General features: G+C 41.7%; 1 protein-coding gene across 12 annotated transcripts in view; it reads right to left on the bottom strand.

Moving 5' to 3' along the window:
* Positions 1 to 19,151, bottom strand: part of SLC25A26 (solute carrier family 25 member 26) — an 83,937-nt gene that overhangs the window by 28,339 nt on the left and 36,447 nt on the right. For all 12 annotated transcript variants that reach the window (XM_085863624.1, XM_085863621.1, XM_085863630.1 and 9 more), the window contains 3 exons: positions 16,906 to 16,953; positions 13,248 to 13,292; positions 10,718 to 10,787 (listed from right to left, as the gene is read on the bottom strand). In XM_085863624.1, coding sequence (XP_085719750.1) covers positions 10,718 to 10,787; positions 13,248 to 13,292; positions 16,906 to 16,953 — 163 coding nt within the window. The remainder of the gene's footprint in view (positions 1 to 10,717; positions 10,788 to 13,247; positions 13,293 to 16,905; positions 16,954 to 19,151) is intronic.

The following is a 19,151-nucleotide window of genomic DNA, read 5'->3' as shown; positions in this document are numbered from 1 at the left end:
AGACATGCTCCACGTGTTGGACCATTTGCAGTATAATATCCTCCAATTAATTCCTAATTAGCCTTTATTTAAGCCGCAAGGGGTGCCACTTCCTCCTGGATAGGTATTTTCCCAATTGTCAAGCAATCCCTGACAACTCTCACCCGGTCCTCTTGCTAGCCATTATTCCTCAGCCTGGTCAAATACCTGGTCAACACAACACCCCAATAACTATGTTAGCAAATTCCTCAGCCTCTTCTTGTGTCAAGCTTGGCTCTCCTGTCTGCACAAAACAAATTTACCAAAATCTTTCCCGCTTCTCCAACTTTTCACAATAATTCCAATGGTGTCAAACAAGGTCGCATTGACCATGCATCCACTTTTTCATGCATTTTCCTTCCCCGTTTGAGCCACATCGAACCGACACAGTCGCCAAACCATCTTGCAGTTTGCTCCACAAGCTACTGGAAATTAAGATTACTGCAAATTAGCCACACAAGTATGGATGGAAATGTCCCACCACAGTTACAAGTGCCAACAGCTCCTTCATCCTCCTGTCCTTGATGGGACAGCACTGTCCCATCCCTTCTTCACTGGCATTAACAATTATTATTGGTGTTTCAACAAGCCACTGCTTGAGTTTCAGAATGCTTCTGAGCCATCAAACATCCAAATAAAATTTGCTCCCTTCTCTGTAACTCTGTAATAGCCTGGTGTTGGCTTAGTGGTTAGGGTGGTGGCTTGGGATCCCAGTGTCCTGAGTTCAAGCACCGTTGGCTGCTGAATTAACACCAGGGGGTTGACTCAGCCTGTCATCCTTCCGAGGTCGGCGAAATGAGTGCCAGTTGTACTGGTCCCGGTGTATGCCCCGGTTAGAATAGGTGTACCATATCCCTGTGTGTCGTAAGAGGCGACCAGGGTTGACGTCAGGAAGGGCATCCGGCCATAAAACATTGCCTCACAAAAAGCCAAACCCCTGCACAGCAGGGAAAAATGGCTGTAAAAACGGTCAATATATCTGTAACACTTGAAAGATGGGCTGGCTATTTGAGCTAAGTTTGCCACAAAGCATCTGTATAAGGAGCACAAGCACAAAATGCCATTTACAGATAACGTTCACAAATGGGTCGGCCCTAACCAACATCAATTTGCTGCTTTGCCAAGCCAGTTTGTACAACACCACCGATACATGGAGTAAAAAACAAAACAAAAGTCTCACTATTGCCTGAGAAAATCATGCAATGCCTCAAGTTACTGTTGATTCAGCTCCACACAGCTGTGTTCTTCTTCCCGGGTGTTGGTATATTCAACCTCCCGGTTGTATTCCGCAACTGTTCTAACCCACTGGAAAACTCACACACCTCATCTTCGCTACCTCCTCAATTTCTGTGCATCTAGCAACTGGTGTTTGCAAGGTCCAGGACTTCACACCTCCTGTCAGTGGCTGTGTTTGTCTCATCTAACAGTTCTGTGTTGTATCTCATGTATTCGTCCGTATATTCACGTGTGTGAGTTGTGTTGTGGCAGCTCCACGATGAGTCATATATTGTGTTGAAAAAATATTTTTTTTTTTTTTAAAACACCCAACAGACATAGATCCTACAACACTGCCATGCATACGTCCAATTGCAAACTCCATGTGCCCAATTCTAACCTTGTAGTTCTACGGAGAAATATGGATGCAGTCACGCCAGTTGCCCGAAGCAACCTGCATTCTTTCAGTGTAGTGATACTTTTCCATCCATTTGCACTCTCATTCAGGATTGCGGGGCTTACAATTGTATGACTGGCCAGAGTATCTTCCAAAGCTTCACTCGCCACATGTTTCACCTTGCAAGCTGCTCTCAAATTCCCAAATCCAGCAAGTTTTCACTCAATAAGTGATACCAAAGGAGGGGCCCGAACACTGCTCCCCTGCTGGATACAGACCCATGGACCCGGTCAGACAGAGTTTGACTGCGGAGAAGAAATCTAAGATTGAGCTTCAACCTTGCCTCTGTCACAGTTTCTCCACTGCGCTCCTGTTCCACCAAAGCCTGAAACAAACTTTCTGCTTGGAGCCACATTTACATTCATAACGATCCCTGGCAAATAGCCCAACTCCTCGAGCCGAGTCAGATGTCCAATGATCACTCTTTGGATCTTTTTCTATTCGGTTAATTCCTCATTGGGTTTACCTTGTTTCCTTGACCAAAATCATGCAATCTATCCATACGCCGCTTCAATATACGGGTCAATGCATCCCATACTTTGGCTGACATCAGGGGTAGATGTTCCAGATGTCACATCAATCTTTGTTTCTTCCCAAGCAGCAGTGATGACTTGCCTAAATATTGGCCAAACATTTACACGCAGCAGATTATTTTAAGGTCAGTAACCTCTTTGCCAGTTCCACAGCTTAGACAACATTGGTAGGTTGTTGTATCTCCAAATGGAAATGAATTTCCTGATCAGGAAGACCACTAAACCTCTCCAATGTTCACCTCCCCTATACTTCAGCAGGAAGATTGTAATCGATGCTCCACCACACGTCTGCCTTCCCTTCCTCTCAATGCCTTCCCCTTCCTCTCTCTCTCTATCATCTCACTCTCCCTCCACCCGTATCACTCCCCCCCACACCCTGGTCAGCAAAGCGACAGGTGGTATTTACTAGAATAAGTGAGTGTGTGCATGTGTGTCTCTCTTCCATTACTCCAAAACCATTAAACCTCCTGACCCAAAACTTTACATGCATCCTACAGGAACTCCAAGGGAGTGCAGGAATGAAAACTGGGAGTTTGGGTTAATTTAAAGACCGTTTGGAAGATAATTTAGGGAGTGCTCGTCACAAAATAAAAATAAAAAAAGCTTGATGAAGACGGCGACGCACCATCTTGCTCAGCCCTCTGTCAGCTCACTAGGGTCTTTAGCCACCATGTTTTTCAGCCTGCTCAACAATGCCCCGACTTGGAACACGCTGCAACAGTTTCTTAATGATAAAGTGCTCAAGTTATTTTTTTTTTAACTTTCCTCACTCATTTCATCGAATGCCTAATCTTCCTTCATACCTTAGAATCGCTAATTACAGTGCTTTTGTCAGTGCTATAGTTTTCGAATTAGGAGCTTGGAGTGATTTCATGCATTCTATCATGTCATTTTCCATGATGGACTGTCACAGACGAATTAAGGTATACTGTCGGAACCCAACATTCGTGGACCTCACGTATTCACGGTTCATAAAATGTGACCTGCTTCTGCATTTACGGTACTGTACTACACGCATTCATGGTTTTTCATGGATTTTTGATTTTCCCTTATAAATCATGAAAGGCCAGGAACCTATCCCCCTTTTTTCCCATTGAAACCATGCCCCGACATTCGCAGCATTTTAAAGGAACGTCTGCAAATGTGGGGGTCCGACAGTCGAATATAAACACGATTTCAGATTTGAGGATCGGATCTCGTGGACTAAATAACTGTTGAAATCTGGAGTGAAATCTGAAAATTTAAAGAAATTGGAAATGTTTTTGTTTTTGCCAGTGTGTCCCATTACCAATCAGCATGCTATCGCTTGCCAAGCCAGCCTTTCCTCATCAACTGTTTCATTGGAGTGCTTGCTTAAGTGCTTAAGCCACTTGTCGAGAACTCGACAAGCTGCTTAGTTGTTCATTTGCAAGCTATGGTGATGCATGGCAAAAGTACTCGCACCGTCATTCTACACTGTCCCTCTGCTAAACACAACCAAAAATACATCAATTGCCGAACAAAGTTCAGGCCCTACCCCCCTGCGTTGGGCCCTGCAGTATCGTGCAGTGTCTCTCCCGATGAAAATGTTGTGCCATTTCTACTTTACATAAGAGCTCTACAAGCTGGTTGGCTGTTCATTTGCAAGCCATGGCAACACATAGCTGCATTGTCCCCCTGCACTGTCTCTTTTGTGCCACCTGTTTGTGAGATCTGCTTTCATTATATCACCTGTCACTTCGACATCGATACATATAAAAAAAAATAACATCCATCGACATCGTTTTTACAGTTCTGCCACATTGGTTCGAGCTGTGAAAAGCAGACTGACATTTTGTGTTGTCTGTGGTTTGATATTTTTGAATTGAATTTCACTAATTTTCCACTCAAATTCCTCATTTAAAGAACTCTGTTTTAGGGTAAACATTTCTGGTTGTCGTTTGATGGTGTGTGTGTGTGTGTGTGTGTGTGTGTGTGTGTGTGTGTGTGTGTGTGTGTGTGTGTGTGTGTGTGTGTGTGTGTGTGTGTGTGTGTGTGTGTGTGTGTGTGTGTGTGTGTGTGTGTGTGTTACCGCAACGGAACTTGGAATAGGCTAGGCCAAAGAGACCCAATTTTTTTGACGAGCCTATCTTCGACAATGCACTTTTTCCTAATGTACCTCAATCACGTGCTTACGTACAATGATTCATAAGCTCCGGTGTATGCGTCATACGAAATCTGCAGAACAAGAACAAAACATGGCACTCAGTCGGGCATATTGTGACTACCGTTGGAATGTTAACAACTGTCTCCCAACTCATCCAGGAGGTTCTGCGAACCTCTAGAAGTTTAGGACTCCATTTTGATACCAATCATGCTGTCCCTGCAATCCATGTTCCATTCTTTCCGCAGTTACGTATAACATCACTTGCATTAACAGAAACTGTGATCCTGTCTCCTCTCCACTTCCTAGTGTCGCTAAAAAGTGCCTGTACCACCTTTGTGTCACCATACGGCATCCTTATGTGTGCAAAGACAGTTTTTGATCCCGATGGAAGGGGATGTTGCCTCCAGGGTCCATCCACCGGGCCCACAATTAGCTGCCATGTATGTCCCACCGATTGTAAAACGGACCGGTTATATCTCTTGGAGAATTGTACATCTGATTTTACCAACCAATGTTTTATTAAATCATTTTTAATGTTATAAATTCTGTTTTGTGCCCCTTTTGTACATGGCCTCTGAAGATTTATATCATGCTTATGTTGACTGTGCAAGACTGACCTCACTTTTTACCTTTTTATCACAATTGTGCTGTCACATGAAAATTTTATTTTCTTTACGCACTTTTATTTTTGGATTGCCGTTAAATTCCAAAAATCATGTTGAATCTGCTCTCGTCAATTTTATAATCGCCGAAGGGAAAGTATCAATCTATAAAATAAAACAAGGAAAGCTAAACTTCTTGCAAACCCTGATGCTGATTACAATGTTTTAACAGTTTTTAAGGCCCTTGCCATGGCCAGATTACATGCAGAATTTTATTTTCATCAAAATATAAATAATCTTGAACTGTTTAAGCAGAAATGGTGCAACAGGAATGCTTTGTGTAAAGTAGATAATAATGATCTTATCATTTCATTTTAACTGTGCACTTGGCCTTTTTATTACGTCTTGTCTGTTCATGTGTAACTGTTTTTTCTAAGCTTGTATAAATAAAGGTATACAAAAGTCAAACTTTGTCTCTGTGTGCGTGTGTGCGTGTGTGCGTGTGCGTGTGCGTGTGTGCGTGTGCGTGTGTGCGTGTGCGTGTCTGCGTGTGCATGTCTGCGTGTGCATGTCTGCGTGTCTCTGTCTCTGCGTGTCTCTGTCTCTGCGTCTGTGCGTCTCTGCGTGCATCTTAGTCTAGATGCCAAACAGCCATTTCAGGGCAAAGCGTGCTTTAGCGTCATTATGAAGTTTTTTGGTTGATTCATCATCTCTGAGCTATCCTGAATCAGAATCAGCCGGGTGCCAGACTCGCACCCTTGAGGAATATTTTTTAGAGGCGACAAACTAAATGGCCACCACCGACTTTCGATAAATTGTGTTTTAGGCTATATCTTCACTTCTAATGCACTTACACACAATTTTGGTGTCTACTACCATATTTCATGTGACAGACAAGGTAAACGTTGATGATTCTCTCAAGATTGGACGACAATAGATGGCGGAATTTGAATCTGGATGGCCAACAAGCTTCAACAAAACACTAACCAAGAAAATGACCCTGATGACTTTGACCAAAAAGAGCATCAAGCTAGATGGAAGGCCAGTATATGATACCGAATTGATCTACAACCGAGTCATATGTCTCCAACAATACAAGGATATTGATATCAAGGATGTCCTCTCTTATGAACCGTCCCCTGTCCCAGCCTCCTTGTTTGATGAGAGCGGTGCGATGCAGGCTCAGTCGAAAGCAATTCTGAAGACGAAACTCCAAGTTGAGCAATCGAGTCAAATCCAAGGTGTTCTAGATGCTGTCATCATTGATGGATGCACCATGTTATGGACTGTACATTGGCCCACAAATGGTACAGTTAAGGATTATGTGATCAACTTCATGGGAACCATAAAATACCACCTGGAGTGTTGTTACGTGTACCTGATTTTTGACAGGTACATCAAAATCAGCACAAAACAAATGATGAGATCCAGTCGCGCAGGTCACGATTCAAGTTGAAAACATCAACTCAACTTACACACAACACTTCCAGCCCAAAAACTGGTCCGAAATGTAGCCTACAACAATGTACAACTGATTGATTTGATCTGTCAGTATCCGATGACCCACATTGTGGACAACAAGACCAAACTGGTGATCATTGGTAAAGATCCTACACCAGTACAAGTATGGAACAATTCCACTCTCCAGAGACAGGATCTGAAAACACATCATGATGAAGCAGATGTTATCATCATCCATCACTTAGAATTGTGTCAGGTGTCAGTGGTGACTCACACATCAAAGTGGTCTGCGACGATACAGATGTCTTTGTCCTGTTGATTAATTTCTACCTCGAGGAAAAGATGACTGTGGATGTCAGCATGGAGAGTCCGTGTGCTGGGAGGCCGAACGTAGACATTCGCCAAACAGCAATGAAACACAAAAGCATCACCAAATATCTGCCTGCTGTACATGCTCTGACCGGATGCGATACTGTGTCGTATTTATTTGGCATTGGAAAGGCCACAGCGCTGAAGGTACTAATGGGCAGACATCATCCCACCTTACTTGGTCAGCTGGAAGCAGACAAGGAAAAGATGATATCTGAGGGAACTACCTTAATTGCTGCCTGTTATGGTTCCAAAGTCGAAGGTGATATGTCCACACACCGGTATCAGTTGTGGAAGTCTAAGATGGCCAACTCCAAGATTACCTCTGCTCCGAAATTGAAGTCGTTGCCCCATCGCATGATGCCTTTGTTCAACATGTAGATCGCGCTCATCATCAAGTCATTATATGGAAATTGGCCACTCAGTCACACCCTCCGAACTTGGATCCCATCAAGTATGGATGGCAAGAAGGTGAGGACGGTGTGATGTTGTGTCCAACCACACTTCCACCTGATGTGTCTGCTGCACCAGTCACCATTCTGCAGCTGATCAAGTGTGGATGCTCCACCAACCGGCCATGTTCCACCAGGAGGTGTGGTTGTGTGGCAGCACAGATATCATGTTCGATGTTTTGCAGTTGTAATGCTGGATCAGACTGTTGTAACGAACAGACAAGGGCAGTCGCTGCTAATCACGACGATGATGACGAAGATTGAACATAATGTAGAACATTGCATCCTTAACAAAGTTAATATTTGTTTGCCTAAAAATAAAAGGTAATTTCAAAATCATATACATGTACATACTTACTTTAAGACATAACCCAAAGTCATAGACAACTATCCACATGTATCCGGATATATTTGTGTAAAAATCGTATTCCAATATAATCATCAATTCATTCATCATTGACTGTTATTGTACATAGTATTAATATTTGAGGGTTCATCAAATTCAATTTCTTACTCGAAGTGATCAGTGGAAATGCAAAATAGCCATTTTTCATATTAAAATGGTGGCCATCTTGAAAATATGAGACAGCTCTTATAAATACACATTCAATTTTATCATTATCGGATTCCTTGACCATGAAAACATAGTAGTAGACACCAAAATTGTGTGTGCAAGTGCATTAGAAGTGAAGATATAGCCCAAAACAATTTATCGAAAGTCGGTGGTGGCCATTTTGTTTTTCGCCTCTAAAAATAATTCCTCAAGGGAGCGAGTCTGGGGCACCCGGCTGATTCTGATTCAGGATAGTTCAGAGATGATGAATCAATCAAAAAAAACAAAAAAAAAACCTTCATTATGATGCCACAACATGCTTTTTCACATTTCCGCTGGACTATCTCCGTCAGCAAAGCGATGGGCGGTATTTGTGGGCATGACCAACTTTCTAGTAGTAATCATAATAATAATCTATCTATAATTCCAGCAGTGTGTGTGTGTGTGTGTGTGTGTGTGTGTGTGTGTGTGTGTGTGTGTGTGTGTGTGTGTGTGTGTGTGTGTGTGACCGCTGTTTCTCGACAACCACTGATCCGATCTAATTGAAACTTGCCAGGTATATTGCTGGGGCCCTATGGTTGTGCCTTTTCAAGGTTTGATATTAAATCGGACAAGTGGTTCCCAAGTTATGGCCATTTATTTACCAAACCAATGACAGGACACGGTGCTATGACGTCAGAATTGACGATTCTCTTTTTTCTTTTTCTTATTTTTGCACATACGGGCACGCACTCATAACTACCAAGTTTGGTAAATGTCTGCACAACGATTTGGGAAGAGATAGAGTGACAGAGACAGCACGGACAGAGACACGATGGACCGAGACAGCCGATTACAATCTCCCCCCATTCTTTATTTTTTTAAGCATGGGGGTAAATATGGCAAAAAGAAAAATAATTCACAAGAGAATGCATCCAAGCACCCTCTAAAAATCCACCACGAGAGGGGCATCATCACACCACCTGACACCAGATAACACGTGCTGGGGGGTTGCAATCACTCACAAGGCGAACTCAATGACCATGCCCAAAAAGGCGGCAAAGACTTCCCAAGTCACAGAGTTGGTTATGGCCTGGATTCCAAGCAGTTTACATGGCACATGGTGGAGCATCAATGAGGTGTGTTCATGTTTGCAATGAGGTGATGGAAAATATGGACAGAGTGCTTTCAATGTGGATTGAAGATGAGATAGCTGGCCTGACTTCACCCCAATAAAACCACGTGCCATTGTTGCATGAAGCAGCACAGATTGGCAGGCCTCGGGCCTTATGCCTGGGTGTTAGTCCATGGACCAGTGCGATTGGAATGATCTCAGGTATATAACCACGACGTATTATATAACCACCGAAGCCATACGCCTGTTTTTGCTTCATCTATGTACATCAAGTTACTTTTAATATGAAATAGACAAAGGCGAGACACAAATGAAACACAGTGGGTAAGAAAGGTTCTTCTTCTTATTATTATTCTTCATTTTTGTTTCAGTATCTGCTCAAGCGTGCGTTAAAGCAAAATAATTTTTTTATCTCCAGTTTGTTATCTTAGTTGTCTTTATTGGTTTCTACTCCACAGAATATATCAGCAAATGAAAACTGCTTTTCCTTTTATTTTGCCGACTTGACCCAAACACTGTGGGTTAAAGGGATTCTTCTTCTTCATCATCATCATCATCATCGGGACCAGAAGGAGGCAACCAGTGGGGGCAATTCTTGCTCTTGTTCAATACGACTATAAACTCTTTGCAAATTATAAGAGTCCCCCGGAAGCCACAGACTAATGGCAAGTTATAAAGCCAATTGGTCCAGCCTAAAATCTGCTTTCTCCACTCAAGACAACTCCATCATCACATGAGCTCCCAATATTTCTTCCACAACAGATTAATTTATCTTCACAAGTTCATCCGATCCGACATGGAACTTCTCTGCCCATCATCCCTGTAGACTGATGCTTGTGGTGAGGCAATCGCAAGAAACCAATGAACAACGTCATGCTGGACACAGCTCAAGAAAAAGTAAAGTTCTTGAAGAATGTCCTCACCATGCCATAGTGGAAAATGTCCTTTCACAACTCGACACCCATTATACAATCGGTCCTGATGGCAGAAGTGCTTTCATCCTGAGGAACTGCGCTTCGGTCTTATCATATCCTCTCACTGTTCTCTTTCACATGTCATTCTTGATGGGCAACTTCCTGAATCTCGGAAAGTTACAAGCATCTCTCTGATCTATAAGAATGTGGTTCTAAAACTGCTCACATCAACTAAAGATTTATCAGCCTTCTCCTTATTACTGGCAAAGTTATGGAGTCCTTCATTGCAGCTGACCTCATCGCTTCTCCAACTTGCGAATCTCAGAAAAACAGTTTGGCTTCAGACCTAGCCATTTCACCTCGGAAAAGTTACTCCTTCTGACACAGCAGTGGATCGATGCCCTGAACCACAAGCAAGAGGTTAGGGTCATATCTATGGATATCTGTCAAGCCATTAACACTGTCCAGCATCCAGCCTTGATTTCAAATTTGTCTTGTCCCCTGCTCAAGTCGTTGCCCAATTTTCTCTCGATGGACGTTTTCTCCCAAGATGTTTCCCTTCAGGCTGAGGTTTCACAAGACAGCGTCATCATCGGATTGCCGTTACTCTCGATCTCTATCAATGACCTCTCTGATTCTCTTGAAAAAACAGTTCATCATTTTGCGGATGACTCCACTCTGTATGGTACAATAAATCACTCTTGTGAAAGGCCGGCTGTTGCTAAATCCCTTTTGTCACCCCTGGACAAGACAAGCTAATTGGACGTGAAGCTCAATGCCGGCCAGTCACACACTTGTACCCTGTCTCTCAACAAGGATCAGCAATCAAACTATACAGTTTAAAAACAAAATTTATATCATATTGGCTCATCTGGATGATCTCAGGACACCACAGTGTACATACCAGCAAAAGCTCCACACACAGCTCCCTGCCAAGGGTCCACAGCACGGCCTTGCCTTCCAGACCAATATTTCTGTGCAACAGAATGAACAAATACATTTCCTTATTAGTCATCATAACAGGTGCCGGTAATTTGCTTTTTTGACGATTGTAGTTACTATTCAAGTCCTATTCCTCAGAAGTAACCATGGCTGTCTTCGATACACAGCAACATTGTTTGGGGTAACAGCATTGCCAAGTGGCATCACTATTCCAGGTGGTATATAACTATTGCTGTTTTGGAAGACCCCAGAGAGTTACATTCAACACACAAGGGATCCCTCACATAGTTATCTCCACAGCAATTGTGTTCAGCAAAAAGACACCTCCCTCTTTGTGTCAGTGGAAGGAGGAAAATGCATTGTGAATGTAGTTGAAACCATCCCCTTTGCATTCTTCCTCATTCTCAAATGCTCACTCCACAACTTTGTGCTCTTCCTCATACTCAAACCTCACTCATGAACCCCATTCTCAAACACCCGTTGTCATCCTGCATTCTCAAACACCCATTCGCATGCTTCACTTACAAACCATATCATTTCAACAGTGCTTTCCGGGTTGGCGCCGTTTCGGCACGACAAGCGCCCCCCACATTGTGACTTTGACATTTTGACCCAATTATTAATGAGTTTTCTCCATATTCTCATCATAAAGGATAGTTGATAATTTGATGACAAAAGCTGAAATGGTCAAAAGGTTGAGGCCTGTACACATACACCACCGGTCAAAAGTTTTAGAACACCCCCATTTTTCCAGTTTTCACTGAAATTCAAGCAGTTTAATGTTTCAATGTACTCTGAAATTAAAACAGAGAACAAATAAACAATTGCAGATGAAAGAGAAATCATGGAATCGTTTTGTTGAACAAAATTTGATCTAAATTTTTGACTCATCAAAGTAGCCACCTTTTGCAGATATAACAGCCGAACATACACGTGGCATACTCTCCACAATGGAAATCAAAGATTGTTTGAAAAGTTGTTCCCAACACTGTTGCAGAAGTTCCCACAGATGTGTTGCACTTGAAGGTTGCTTTGTTTTCATCCTTCTGTCCAGTTCATCCCAAACCAGCTCGATGGGGTTGAAGTCTGGAGACTGTGCTGGCCATTCCATGATTTGAAGCCTACAGTCTTGTTCTTTTCTTCTGAGGTAGTTCTGACATAGCCTGGAGGTATATTTTGGGTCGTTATCTTGATGTAGGATGAACCACTGACCAACTAGGCATAGACCAGAGGGCATTGCATGGTGCTGAAAAATGCTGTGGTTGCCCTTTTGGTTCAGGGTGCCAGTCACTCTGTGCAAGTCGCCGACTCTGGATCCAGTAAAAGAGCCCCAGATCATCACGCTTCCTCCTCCATGTTTGACAGTTGGTGACACACACAGAGGAACCATCCTTTCGCCTTCTCGACAGCGTACAAAAACCCTGCGTCATGAACCAAAGATTTCAAATGTTGATTCATCAGTCCAGAAGACCTTCTTCCAGTTTTCAGTAGTTCACTGGTGGTGCTTCATGGCCCAGGCAAGGCTCTTTTTCTTATTTTGTCATCTTAGCAATGGCTTTCTTACTGCCACTCGACCCGTAAAACCTGCAGCTTGAAGTCTTCTCTTCACAGTTGAAACTGAGACTTCCTTACTTTGACCAGTATTAAGCTGTGCTTGAAGCTGCTGTCCTGTGAGCTGCCTATCATGCAAGCTGTTGACTCTCAGAAACTTGTCTTCTGATTGTATTGTCGGTTTGGGTTTGCCAGACCTCTTCCTTTCAGAGTTTCCTCCAGTTTCCAAGTGCCTTTTGATGGTGAAGCGAACTGTACTCACTGACACCTTGGCTTGTTTTGCAATTTCTCTCAAGGAAAGACCTGCACTTTTAAGGGTTATAATGGTCTGTCTGTCTTATTTTGTTAATTGTCTTTTTCTTGCCATTATGATAGCAATATACTACTTCCTGCAGTGCAATATTGTCCAAATAATGCTTCAGAAGGTGTAGCAACACAATCTGTTCCAACACTGCTTTTATACAGACAGAGGGTTTGTAACTAATCAACAAAAGTTGGGAAACCTGTAGGAATTGTTTGCATCAACTTTAAAGGCTTAATTTACTTCCATTGCTGCAGAACAGCTGCAATTGCTAACCCATTAATTGTTCCCTGAAAAGGGCCTTTTTTAACAACTCTGAAATTTACATTATTTTTCAGTTTTTGGTCGCCTAACCTTATTTTTTAACCTCTGGCAGTTTACCGCTTCGCTTTGTACCATTTCAGGTTATTCACTGGACTTGAACTGCATAAATTTCAGTAAAAACTGGAAAAATGGGGGTGTTCTAAAACTTTTGACCGGAAATGTACGTGTACGTGCACGCACACACCTCCCGCTGTGCAGCAGATGGGCTAATCAGGATCGACCTTTCAAACCCTTTCAATGAGGGGCAAGAGGTGTTTTTTTTTTTTACCCTAACTGATGTTCGCGTCAAAAAAAAATACCAGCATGTTAAACAAACCTTGAAAAACTCCCACAAAGGGAACTGCACAAGAGAGAATGGGACCTGCAAAGCAGAACATCACATGAGAATCCAAAGTTTAAAATTCACAATTAAATTTATTATAAAACGAAAATGGAGTAAAATCCAGCAAAATAAATAACAGTTCACCAATACAAAGAACAATCATTTTCATCACAGAACCGGCAAATCACAGTGAATGAAATCATGTTTGAGGTAAGAATAAAAGGCATAAAAGCATTCACTTTGTTATTCATTACTCACAAAGACAACCAGTCACTTCACTGATGTGGATATTAAGGGGAGAGAGAGAGAGGAAGAGAGGGAGGCGAGAGATAGGAGGCAGAGAGGGGAGAGAGAGAGGAGGCAGAGAGAGGAGAGAGAGGATGGAGGGAAGGGAGGGGAAGCTATGAAGTGGAGCAAGGAGAGAAAGGAAGAAGAGGTGGGGAGAGTGACGCCTCACCAAACTTTGCTTTACACTGCGCGTAAGGGAGGAGTGCGGAGGCGTTCAGAGAGAGAGAGAGAGAGAGAGAGAGAGGGGGGGGGACGAGAGAAAGGAGAGGGGTGGAGGTGGCGTTAGCAAAGGGGATGATACATTATACTTAAAGACCGAGCGCACACACAAAAACAAAAAAACTCATGTCAGTCAGAACATCTGTACACACAACGACACAACAGAGTTTGTAATGTAATCAGCTGGCACATCTGCAAAAATTTGATATTCCAGTTCCAGAAAATTTGTGGGAACATGAACCAAAAGCAAACAATGAAAACATGGAAGTACTGCTCACGTACGACCGTATGATCCAATCGAGCGTGAACATCGACAACAAAGCGATGCAACCAGTTATCACACTTGGGTACAAAAAAACAGAAGGAGGCATTGCTAATTGAGGTGTTCCCTCTCCCTTCCACAGATCTCCTCACGACTCTGTTCCCCACTGTTTTGTCCTTCTCTCTCCAACCCCTCTTATCTCCTGCTCCCCTTGTTGTATGTTCTGTGTTAGCTCTCATACGAGCCTTGACATTGCATACAAATAATAATAATAATAATAATAATAATAATAATAATAATAAAGATCAAATGCTGTTACCAAGCAGATGAAAAGCGAAGCTACCGAGTTTCACCATTTTTGGGGGTCATCACGGCAACAGATCGCCGTTCCATCCACTTAGCGACTTTGATATGGGGTCATATGTGTTTGAAACGTTACGGCTTTATACTAGTTATAGATGCCGCAGGTTTGGTGAGGACGTCAGATCGAGTCCCACTACAGTTGCACAATTTGGGATGAACAAGTGCCATCTGCCACATGGACATATTGTCTTTCACCTCACCAATCACAACCAGGAGACATCACCATTATCTTTAGTGGTGGGGAGTTCTAAGTGAAGTTCTCTGACCTGGACGACACAGTCATATATCCCTGAATTCTGAAACCAAGATAATATACAGTGCCTTCCAAAAGTATTCACACCACTTTTAACTTTGTCACATTTTGTTGTGCCACCGCCTGAATTTAAAATGGATTAAATTTAATTTATTTGTTTTTTTTCAATTAATCTCCACAAAATATCCCGTAATGACAAAGTGAAAACATGTTTTTTGAAAATTTTACAAATTTAATGAAAATGAAAAACAGAAATATCTAATTTGCATAACTATTCAGCCTTCTGAGTCGATACGTTGTAGAAGCACCTTTGGCAGCGATTACAGCTTCGAGTCTTCTTGTTATGTCTAACAGCTTTACACATCTGGATTTGGGGATTTTATCCTGTTCTTCCTTGCAGATTTGATCAAACTCTGTCAAGTTGGATGGGGAGCGTCAGTGAACAGCAATCTTCAAGTCTTTCCACAGATTCTCAATGGGATTCAAGTCTGGGATTTGGCTGGGCCACTCAAGGACTTTCATGTTATTGTTGTGAAGCCATTCCAGTGTTACTTTGGCTGTACGCTTCGGGTCATTGTCCTGTTGGAACATAAATCTTTGCTGCCATCTTAGCTCTTTTGCACTCTGAAGCAGGTTCTCCTCAAGGATTTGCCTGCATTTGGCTCCATTCATTGTTTCCTCTATCCTTGCAAGTCTTCAGTCCCTGCCACTGAAAAGCATCCCCATCCCCACCACCATGCTTCATGGTAGGGATGGTGTTAGATGGGTGATGAGCTTTGCTCGGTTTCGGCCAGATGTAGCACTTTGCATTCAGGCCAAAGAGTTAAATTTTCATCTCATCAGACCACAGAATATTTTGCCTCGTGCTCTCAGATTCTCTCATGTGCCTTTCACAAACTCTAGGCGAGCTGTCATGTGCTGTTTTCGCAGGAGTGGCTTCCGTCTGGCCACTCTCTTATAAATCCTAAAGTTGTGAAGTGCTGCAGAGACTGTTGGCCTTCTGACATGTTCTCCCATCTCAGGCAAAGCTGCTGGAGAGCTCTTTGAGCGAAAAGAAGGCAGAGTGTGTAAGTCCTTCCTTTCAGTACATCGCCTCTACCCTCGCAAAGACTTCCAGACTACCTCTTCGTGGTACACCATGGTAACAGTGCTCTTGAGGGCACTGGCTAAATGTCTGGAGGATCTTGGAATAAGTTGGTACCCTTGAGGTGTACTGTGCATGGTCCTCCGGTGTGAGGACATGATTTTGCACTCACCAACCCAACTATGGCAGGTGGAGCTCTTTCACCTTGGTAAGCAGTCCACCTCGGAGAAGGAAACTGATTGCAAACCCCCTGCTGCCTTGTAGGGTATGTCTCTTTCGACAAAGGCTAGGCCCACAGTCGATCCTGTGGTGGCATCAGGAAGGGCATCCGGCCACAATAACATGCCTCAAACATGCCTTTTGGCAAAATGGGGACCTGAGTTTGTGCACACGTAGACTCCAATTAAGTTGTGGAGACATCTGAAGGATGATCAAACTAAATTGGTTGCACCTGAGCTCAATTTGGAGTGGCATAGCAAAGGAGTTGAATACATATTGACACTAGACATTTAAGCTTTTCATTATTAATTAATTTGCTTTAAAATTTCAAAAAAAAACAATTCCACTGACATTATAGGGAATTATGTAGAGATCAGTGACAAAAAAGAAATCTCAATTTAATATATTTGTAATTCAGGCTGGAACACAACAAAATGCAAAAATGTCAAGGGGCCTGAATACTTTCTGAAGGCACTGTATAAATACATATTAGGTTTAAATTGGGCTGATAGGATAGCCTCACAGTACACACACTCACCTATATGCTGTCTAATCTGGGTTTGAATCCTGACTCACCTATAAACTATCATCCCGGAGTTTCACAAGCAGGGTAATTCATCAATTTGTGTGCCGTCCCTCGGATGGACGTTAAACTGGACGTCCCATCCACCAGCATCGGTTGGTGTTTGTTAAACATCTCAAGGTGTCCTTCACAAAAAGTAGGCAAGCTATCGCTGGCACCACGAGCAAATTACAAATTCCTGCCCTGACCTACAGTGGCCACTGCATCAGTGGTACAGCCACGCCCTCAGCCAATGAGATACTCCGCAGCCTTGCGCTGCATGTGAACGAAGAAAAGGGTATAAATTCAGCACCGATTATAGTAACGATATATTTTGCCACAGTATAAAATTATTGTAAGGAGAGGAAGTCAAGGTAAACAAGATCAAATATTAAAACACACCTCTCTTGCAGCTGTGCATTTAAAACCACGATAGAAGCCAAGAATACCCTGCAGAAAGAAATGAGTTAATGCTGAGTTACATTCGCAACGGAAGATGACAAGAGAACATAATTAGACACATAAGCGGTGAATAGAAGTTGTAATTAAACACAGGATAACTAGAATTTGCCTAGAAATATAGAAGATAACTATAAAACACAAGCACAAAGGATAACTAGAAAATGACACATTTTGCTGAACTGTACTTCTGTATACTGTATTTAGTCCATGAGCCAGAACACATTTGACTACCAAATTGAGGGACTAAAAGCCACTATGCTTTTCAGTTACCTTGATGTCTGTAGAGTATGGAATCATGTGATGGACACTTATGCCCAGCTAAATGGTATTTTGGCGGCAATCTTTAAAAATGGCCGCCACTTTTTAATGGCCTCGATATATGTCAGTAAATTGGCCATATCTCCACAATGGCTTAACATAAACACATGATGTCACATTCATATGATTCAGTACAAAATTCTGCATCTTTTGGTGTGTATTTTGTTGAGTAATGTTAATTACTTTTATATTTATGAACACAAATGTTGTGAAAAAGTGGCGTTTTGTAACATTTTTTTTCCATATTTGTTCACCTAAAATCACCATAAGTATCAAAGTTTACTTATTTCAAGGTATTTATGCATGACTTGGTTATTTGACATTAATATTAGTGATATAGAGTCCTAATCAAAGCACTCCTTCAAATCATATAGCAAGGAATTGAAACATATACATGACAGTCAAATATCACACAAGTTGTCTTTTTTGTCCAGTATTATCACTGTAACATTGTAATCTCAGTTCAGGGGACCTATACAATTCATTAACTATTCAGTAGGGTTTTTCTAATATTTTGACTTACTTTCAATTAAATTAATTGTTTTGATCAATTATTTTTTTCATAATATTTTGCATTTTTAATACTTTTCTTAAGTTTTATAGGGTCAATTTTATTTTCAATATGTTAACCCATGGATTAGGCTGCTTTCATATTTAATTCATAGATAAATGTATTAAAGTAATCAAAATAAAATTATATTTTATCTGGTCTCATCACTGTAAACTTTGAGATAGTCCCTCAGTGAAGCTGTGCTAAAAATAGAAATGATGACAGCATGTAACCAACTAACAGAATTTAGGTCACAGAAGTGATGCAGCCAAATGGGGTGTGTGAGATGTTTCAAGATGAGCTAACAACTGAAATGTAAGTATTACACAGTACAACCCCTTTAGTACACTATTGTTGGGAGCCAAAAGTGCCAACCATGAGTTAAGTAAATAAAACTGTGTACTAAATTTGGAGAAATACATGTTTATACAGGCCACATGATTTGTGCTATTTCACATGATTGTGGTATTTATGATTTTACCAGATATAAACAACAAAATATATTTCATTATCATTGTTAAAACTGCTGTTTCATCCAAATATTGTCATATGTGTCCTGTTTTTTAAATATTTGGGATCCAAGCTAAACCCCTGTAAGGCCCTCTAAAATAACATAGCATTGTTGATGAAACATATCATTGCAGCTTCTGGAACTGATTTATTTTTTAATATTTCAGAAACCTGTTGCCACTTCACATACCAGCATGGCAGAAGATGAAGTTGAGTCGAAACGTTTGAAGACAGAGAGCGGTACATGCATTATATGTGGGGGAAAATCTCCACTTTATGATTTATCATCCCCCAGAGATGAAGAATCATGGAAAACCCTGTGCCAAGCTGATGAGATTCAACATTTTCAGCCAATTATCCATACTGCTGAAAACAGTGAAACCAACTTTTCTAATATTAAATATCACAGGGATTGCAGATCCAATTTCACCCATAAAAAGAAACTTTTAATTGTGAAGAAACAAGAGGACATAAATGAACAAGACTCTAAGGACTAGACATTCAACAAGGCAAGCATCTAGTACACAATCAAGAGTATACGATACGATATGCATCTTTTGACAAAGCAAGAGCAAATATATTGAAGGAACTAATAGCCGGGACCCATTGAAGCCAGCAGTTGAGCTAAGGGCTGACAAAACCATTCGTGATATTGCAACTGAACTTCAGGATGACAGAATTTTATCTATTACTGCTCGAGATATTGTTGCTGCTGAAACACATTATCACAAAACATGTTACAGGAATTATACGAGGGGACAAACTGAAAGAATCTCTTGTGAATGCAGTGGTGCAGACAATTCTTACC

The sequence above is a fragment of the Eptatretus burgeri genome, chromosome 18 (genome assembly GCF_056783735.1).
Source record: "Eptatretus burgeri isolate ZD-2024b chromosome 18, Ebu_testis_v1, whole genome shotgun sequence".
NCBI lineage: Eukaryota > Metazoa > Chordata > Myxini > Myxiniformes > Myxinidae > Eptatretus > Eptatretus burgeri.
The sequence above is the reverse complement of the archived record's forward strand: the minus strand, read 5'-3'. Positions and strand labels throughout refer to the sequence as shown.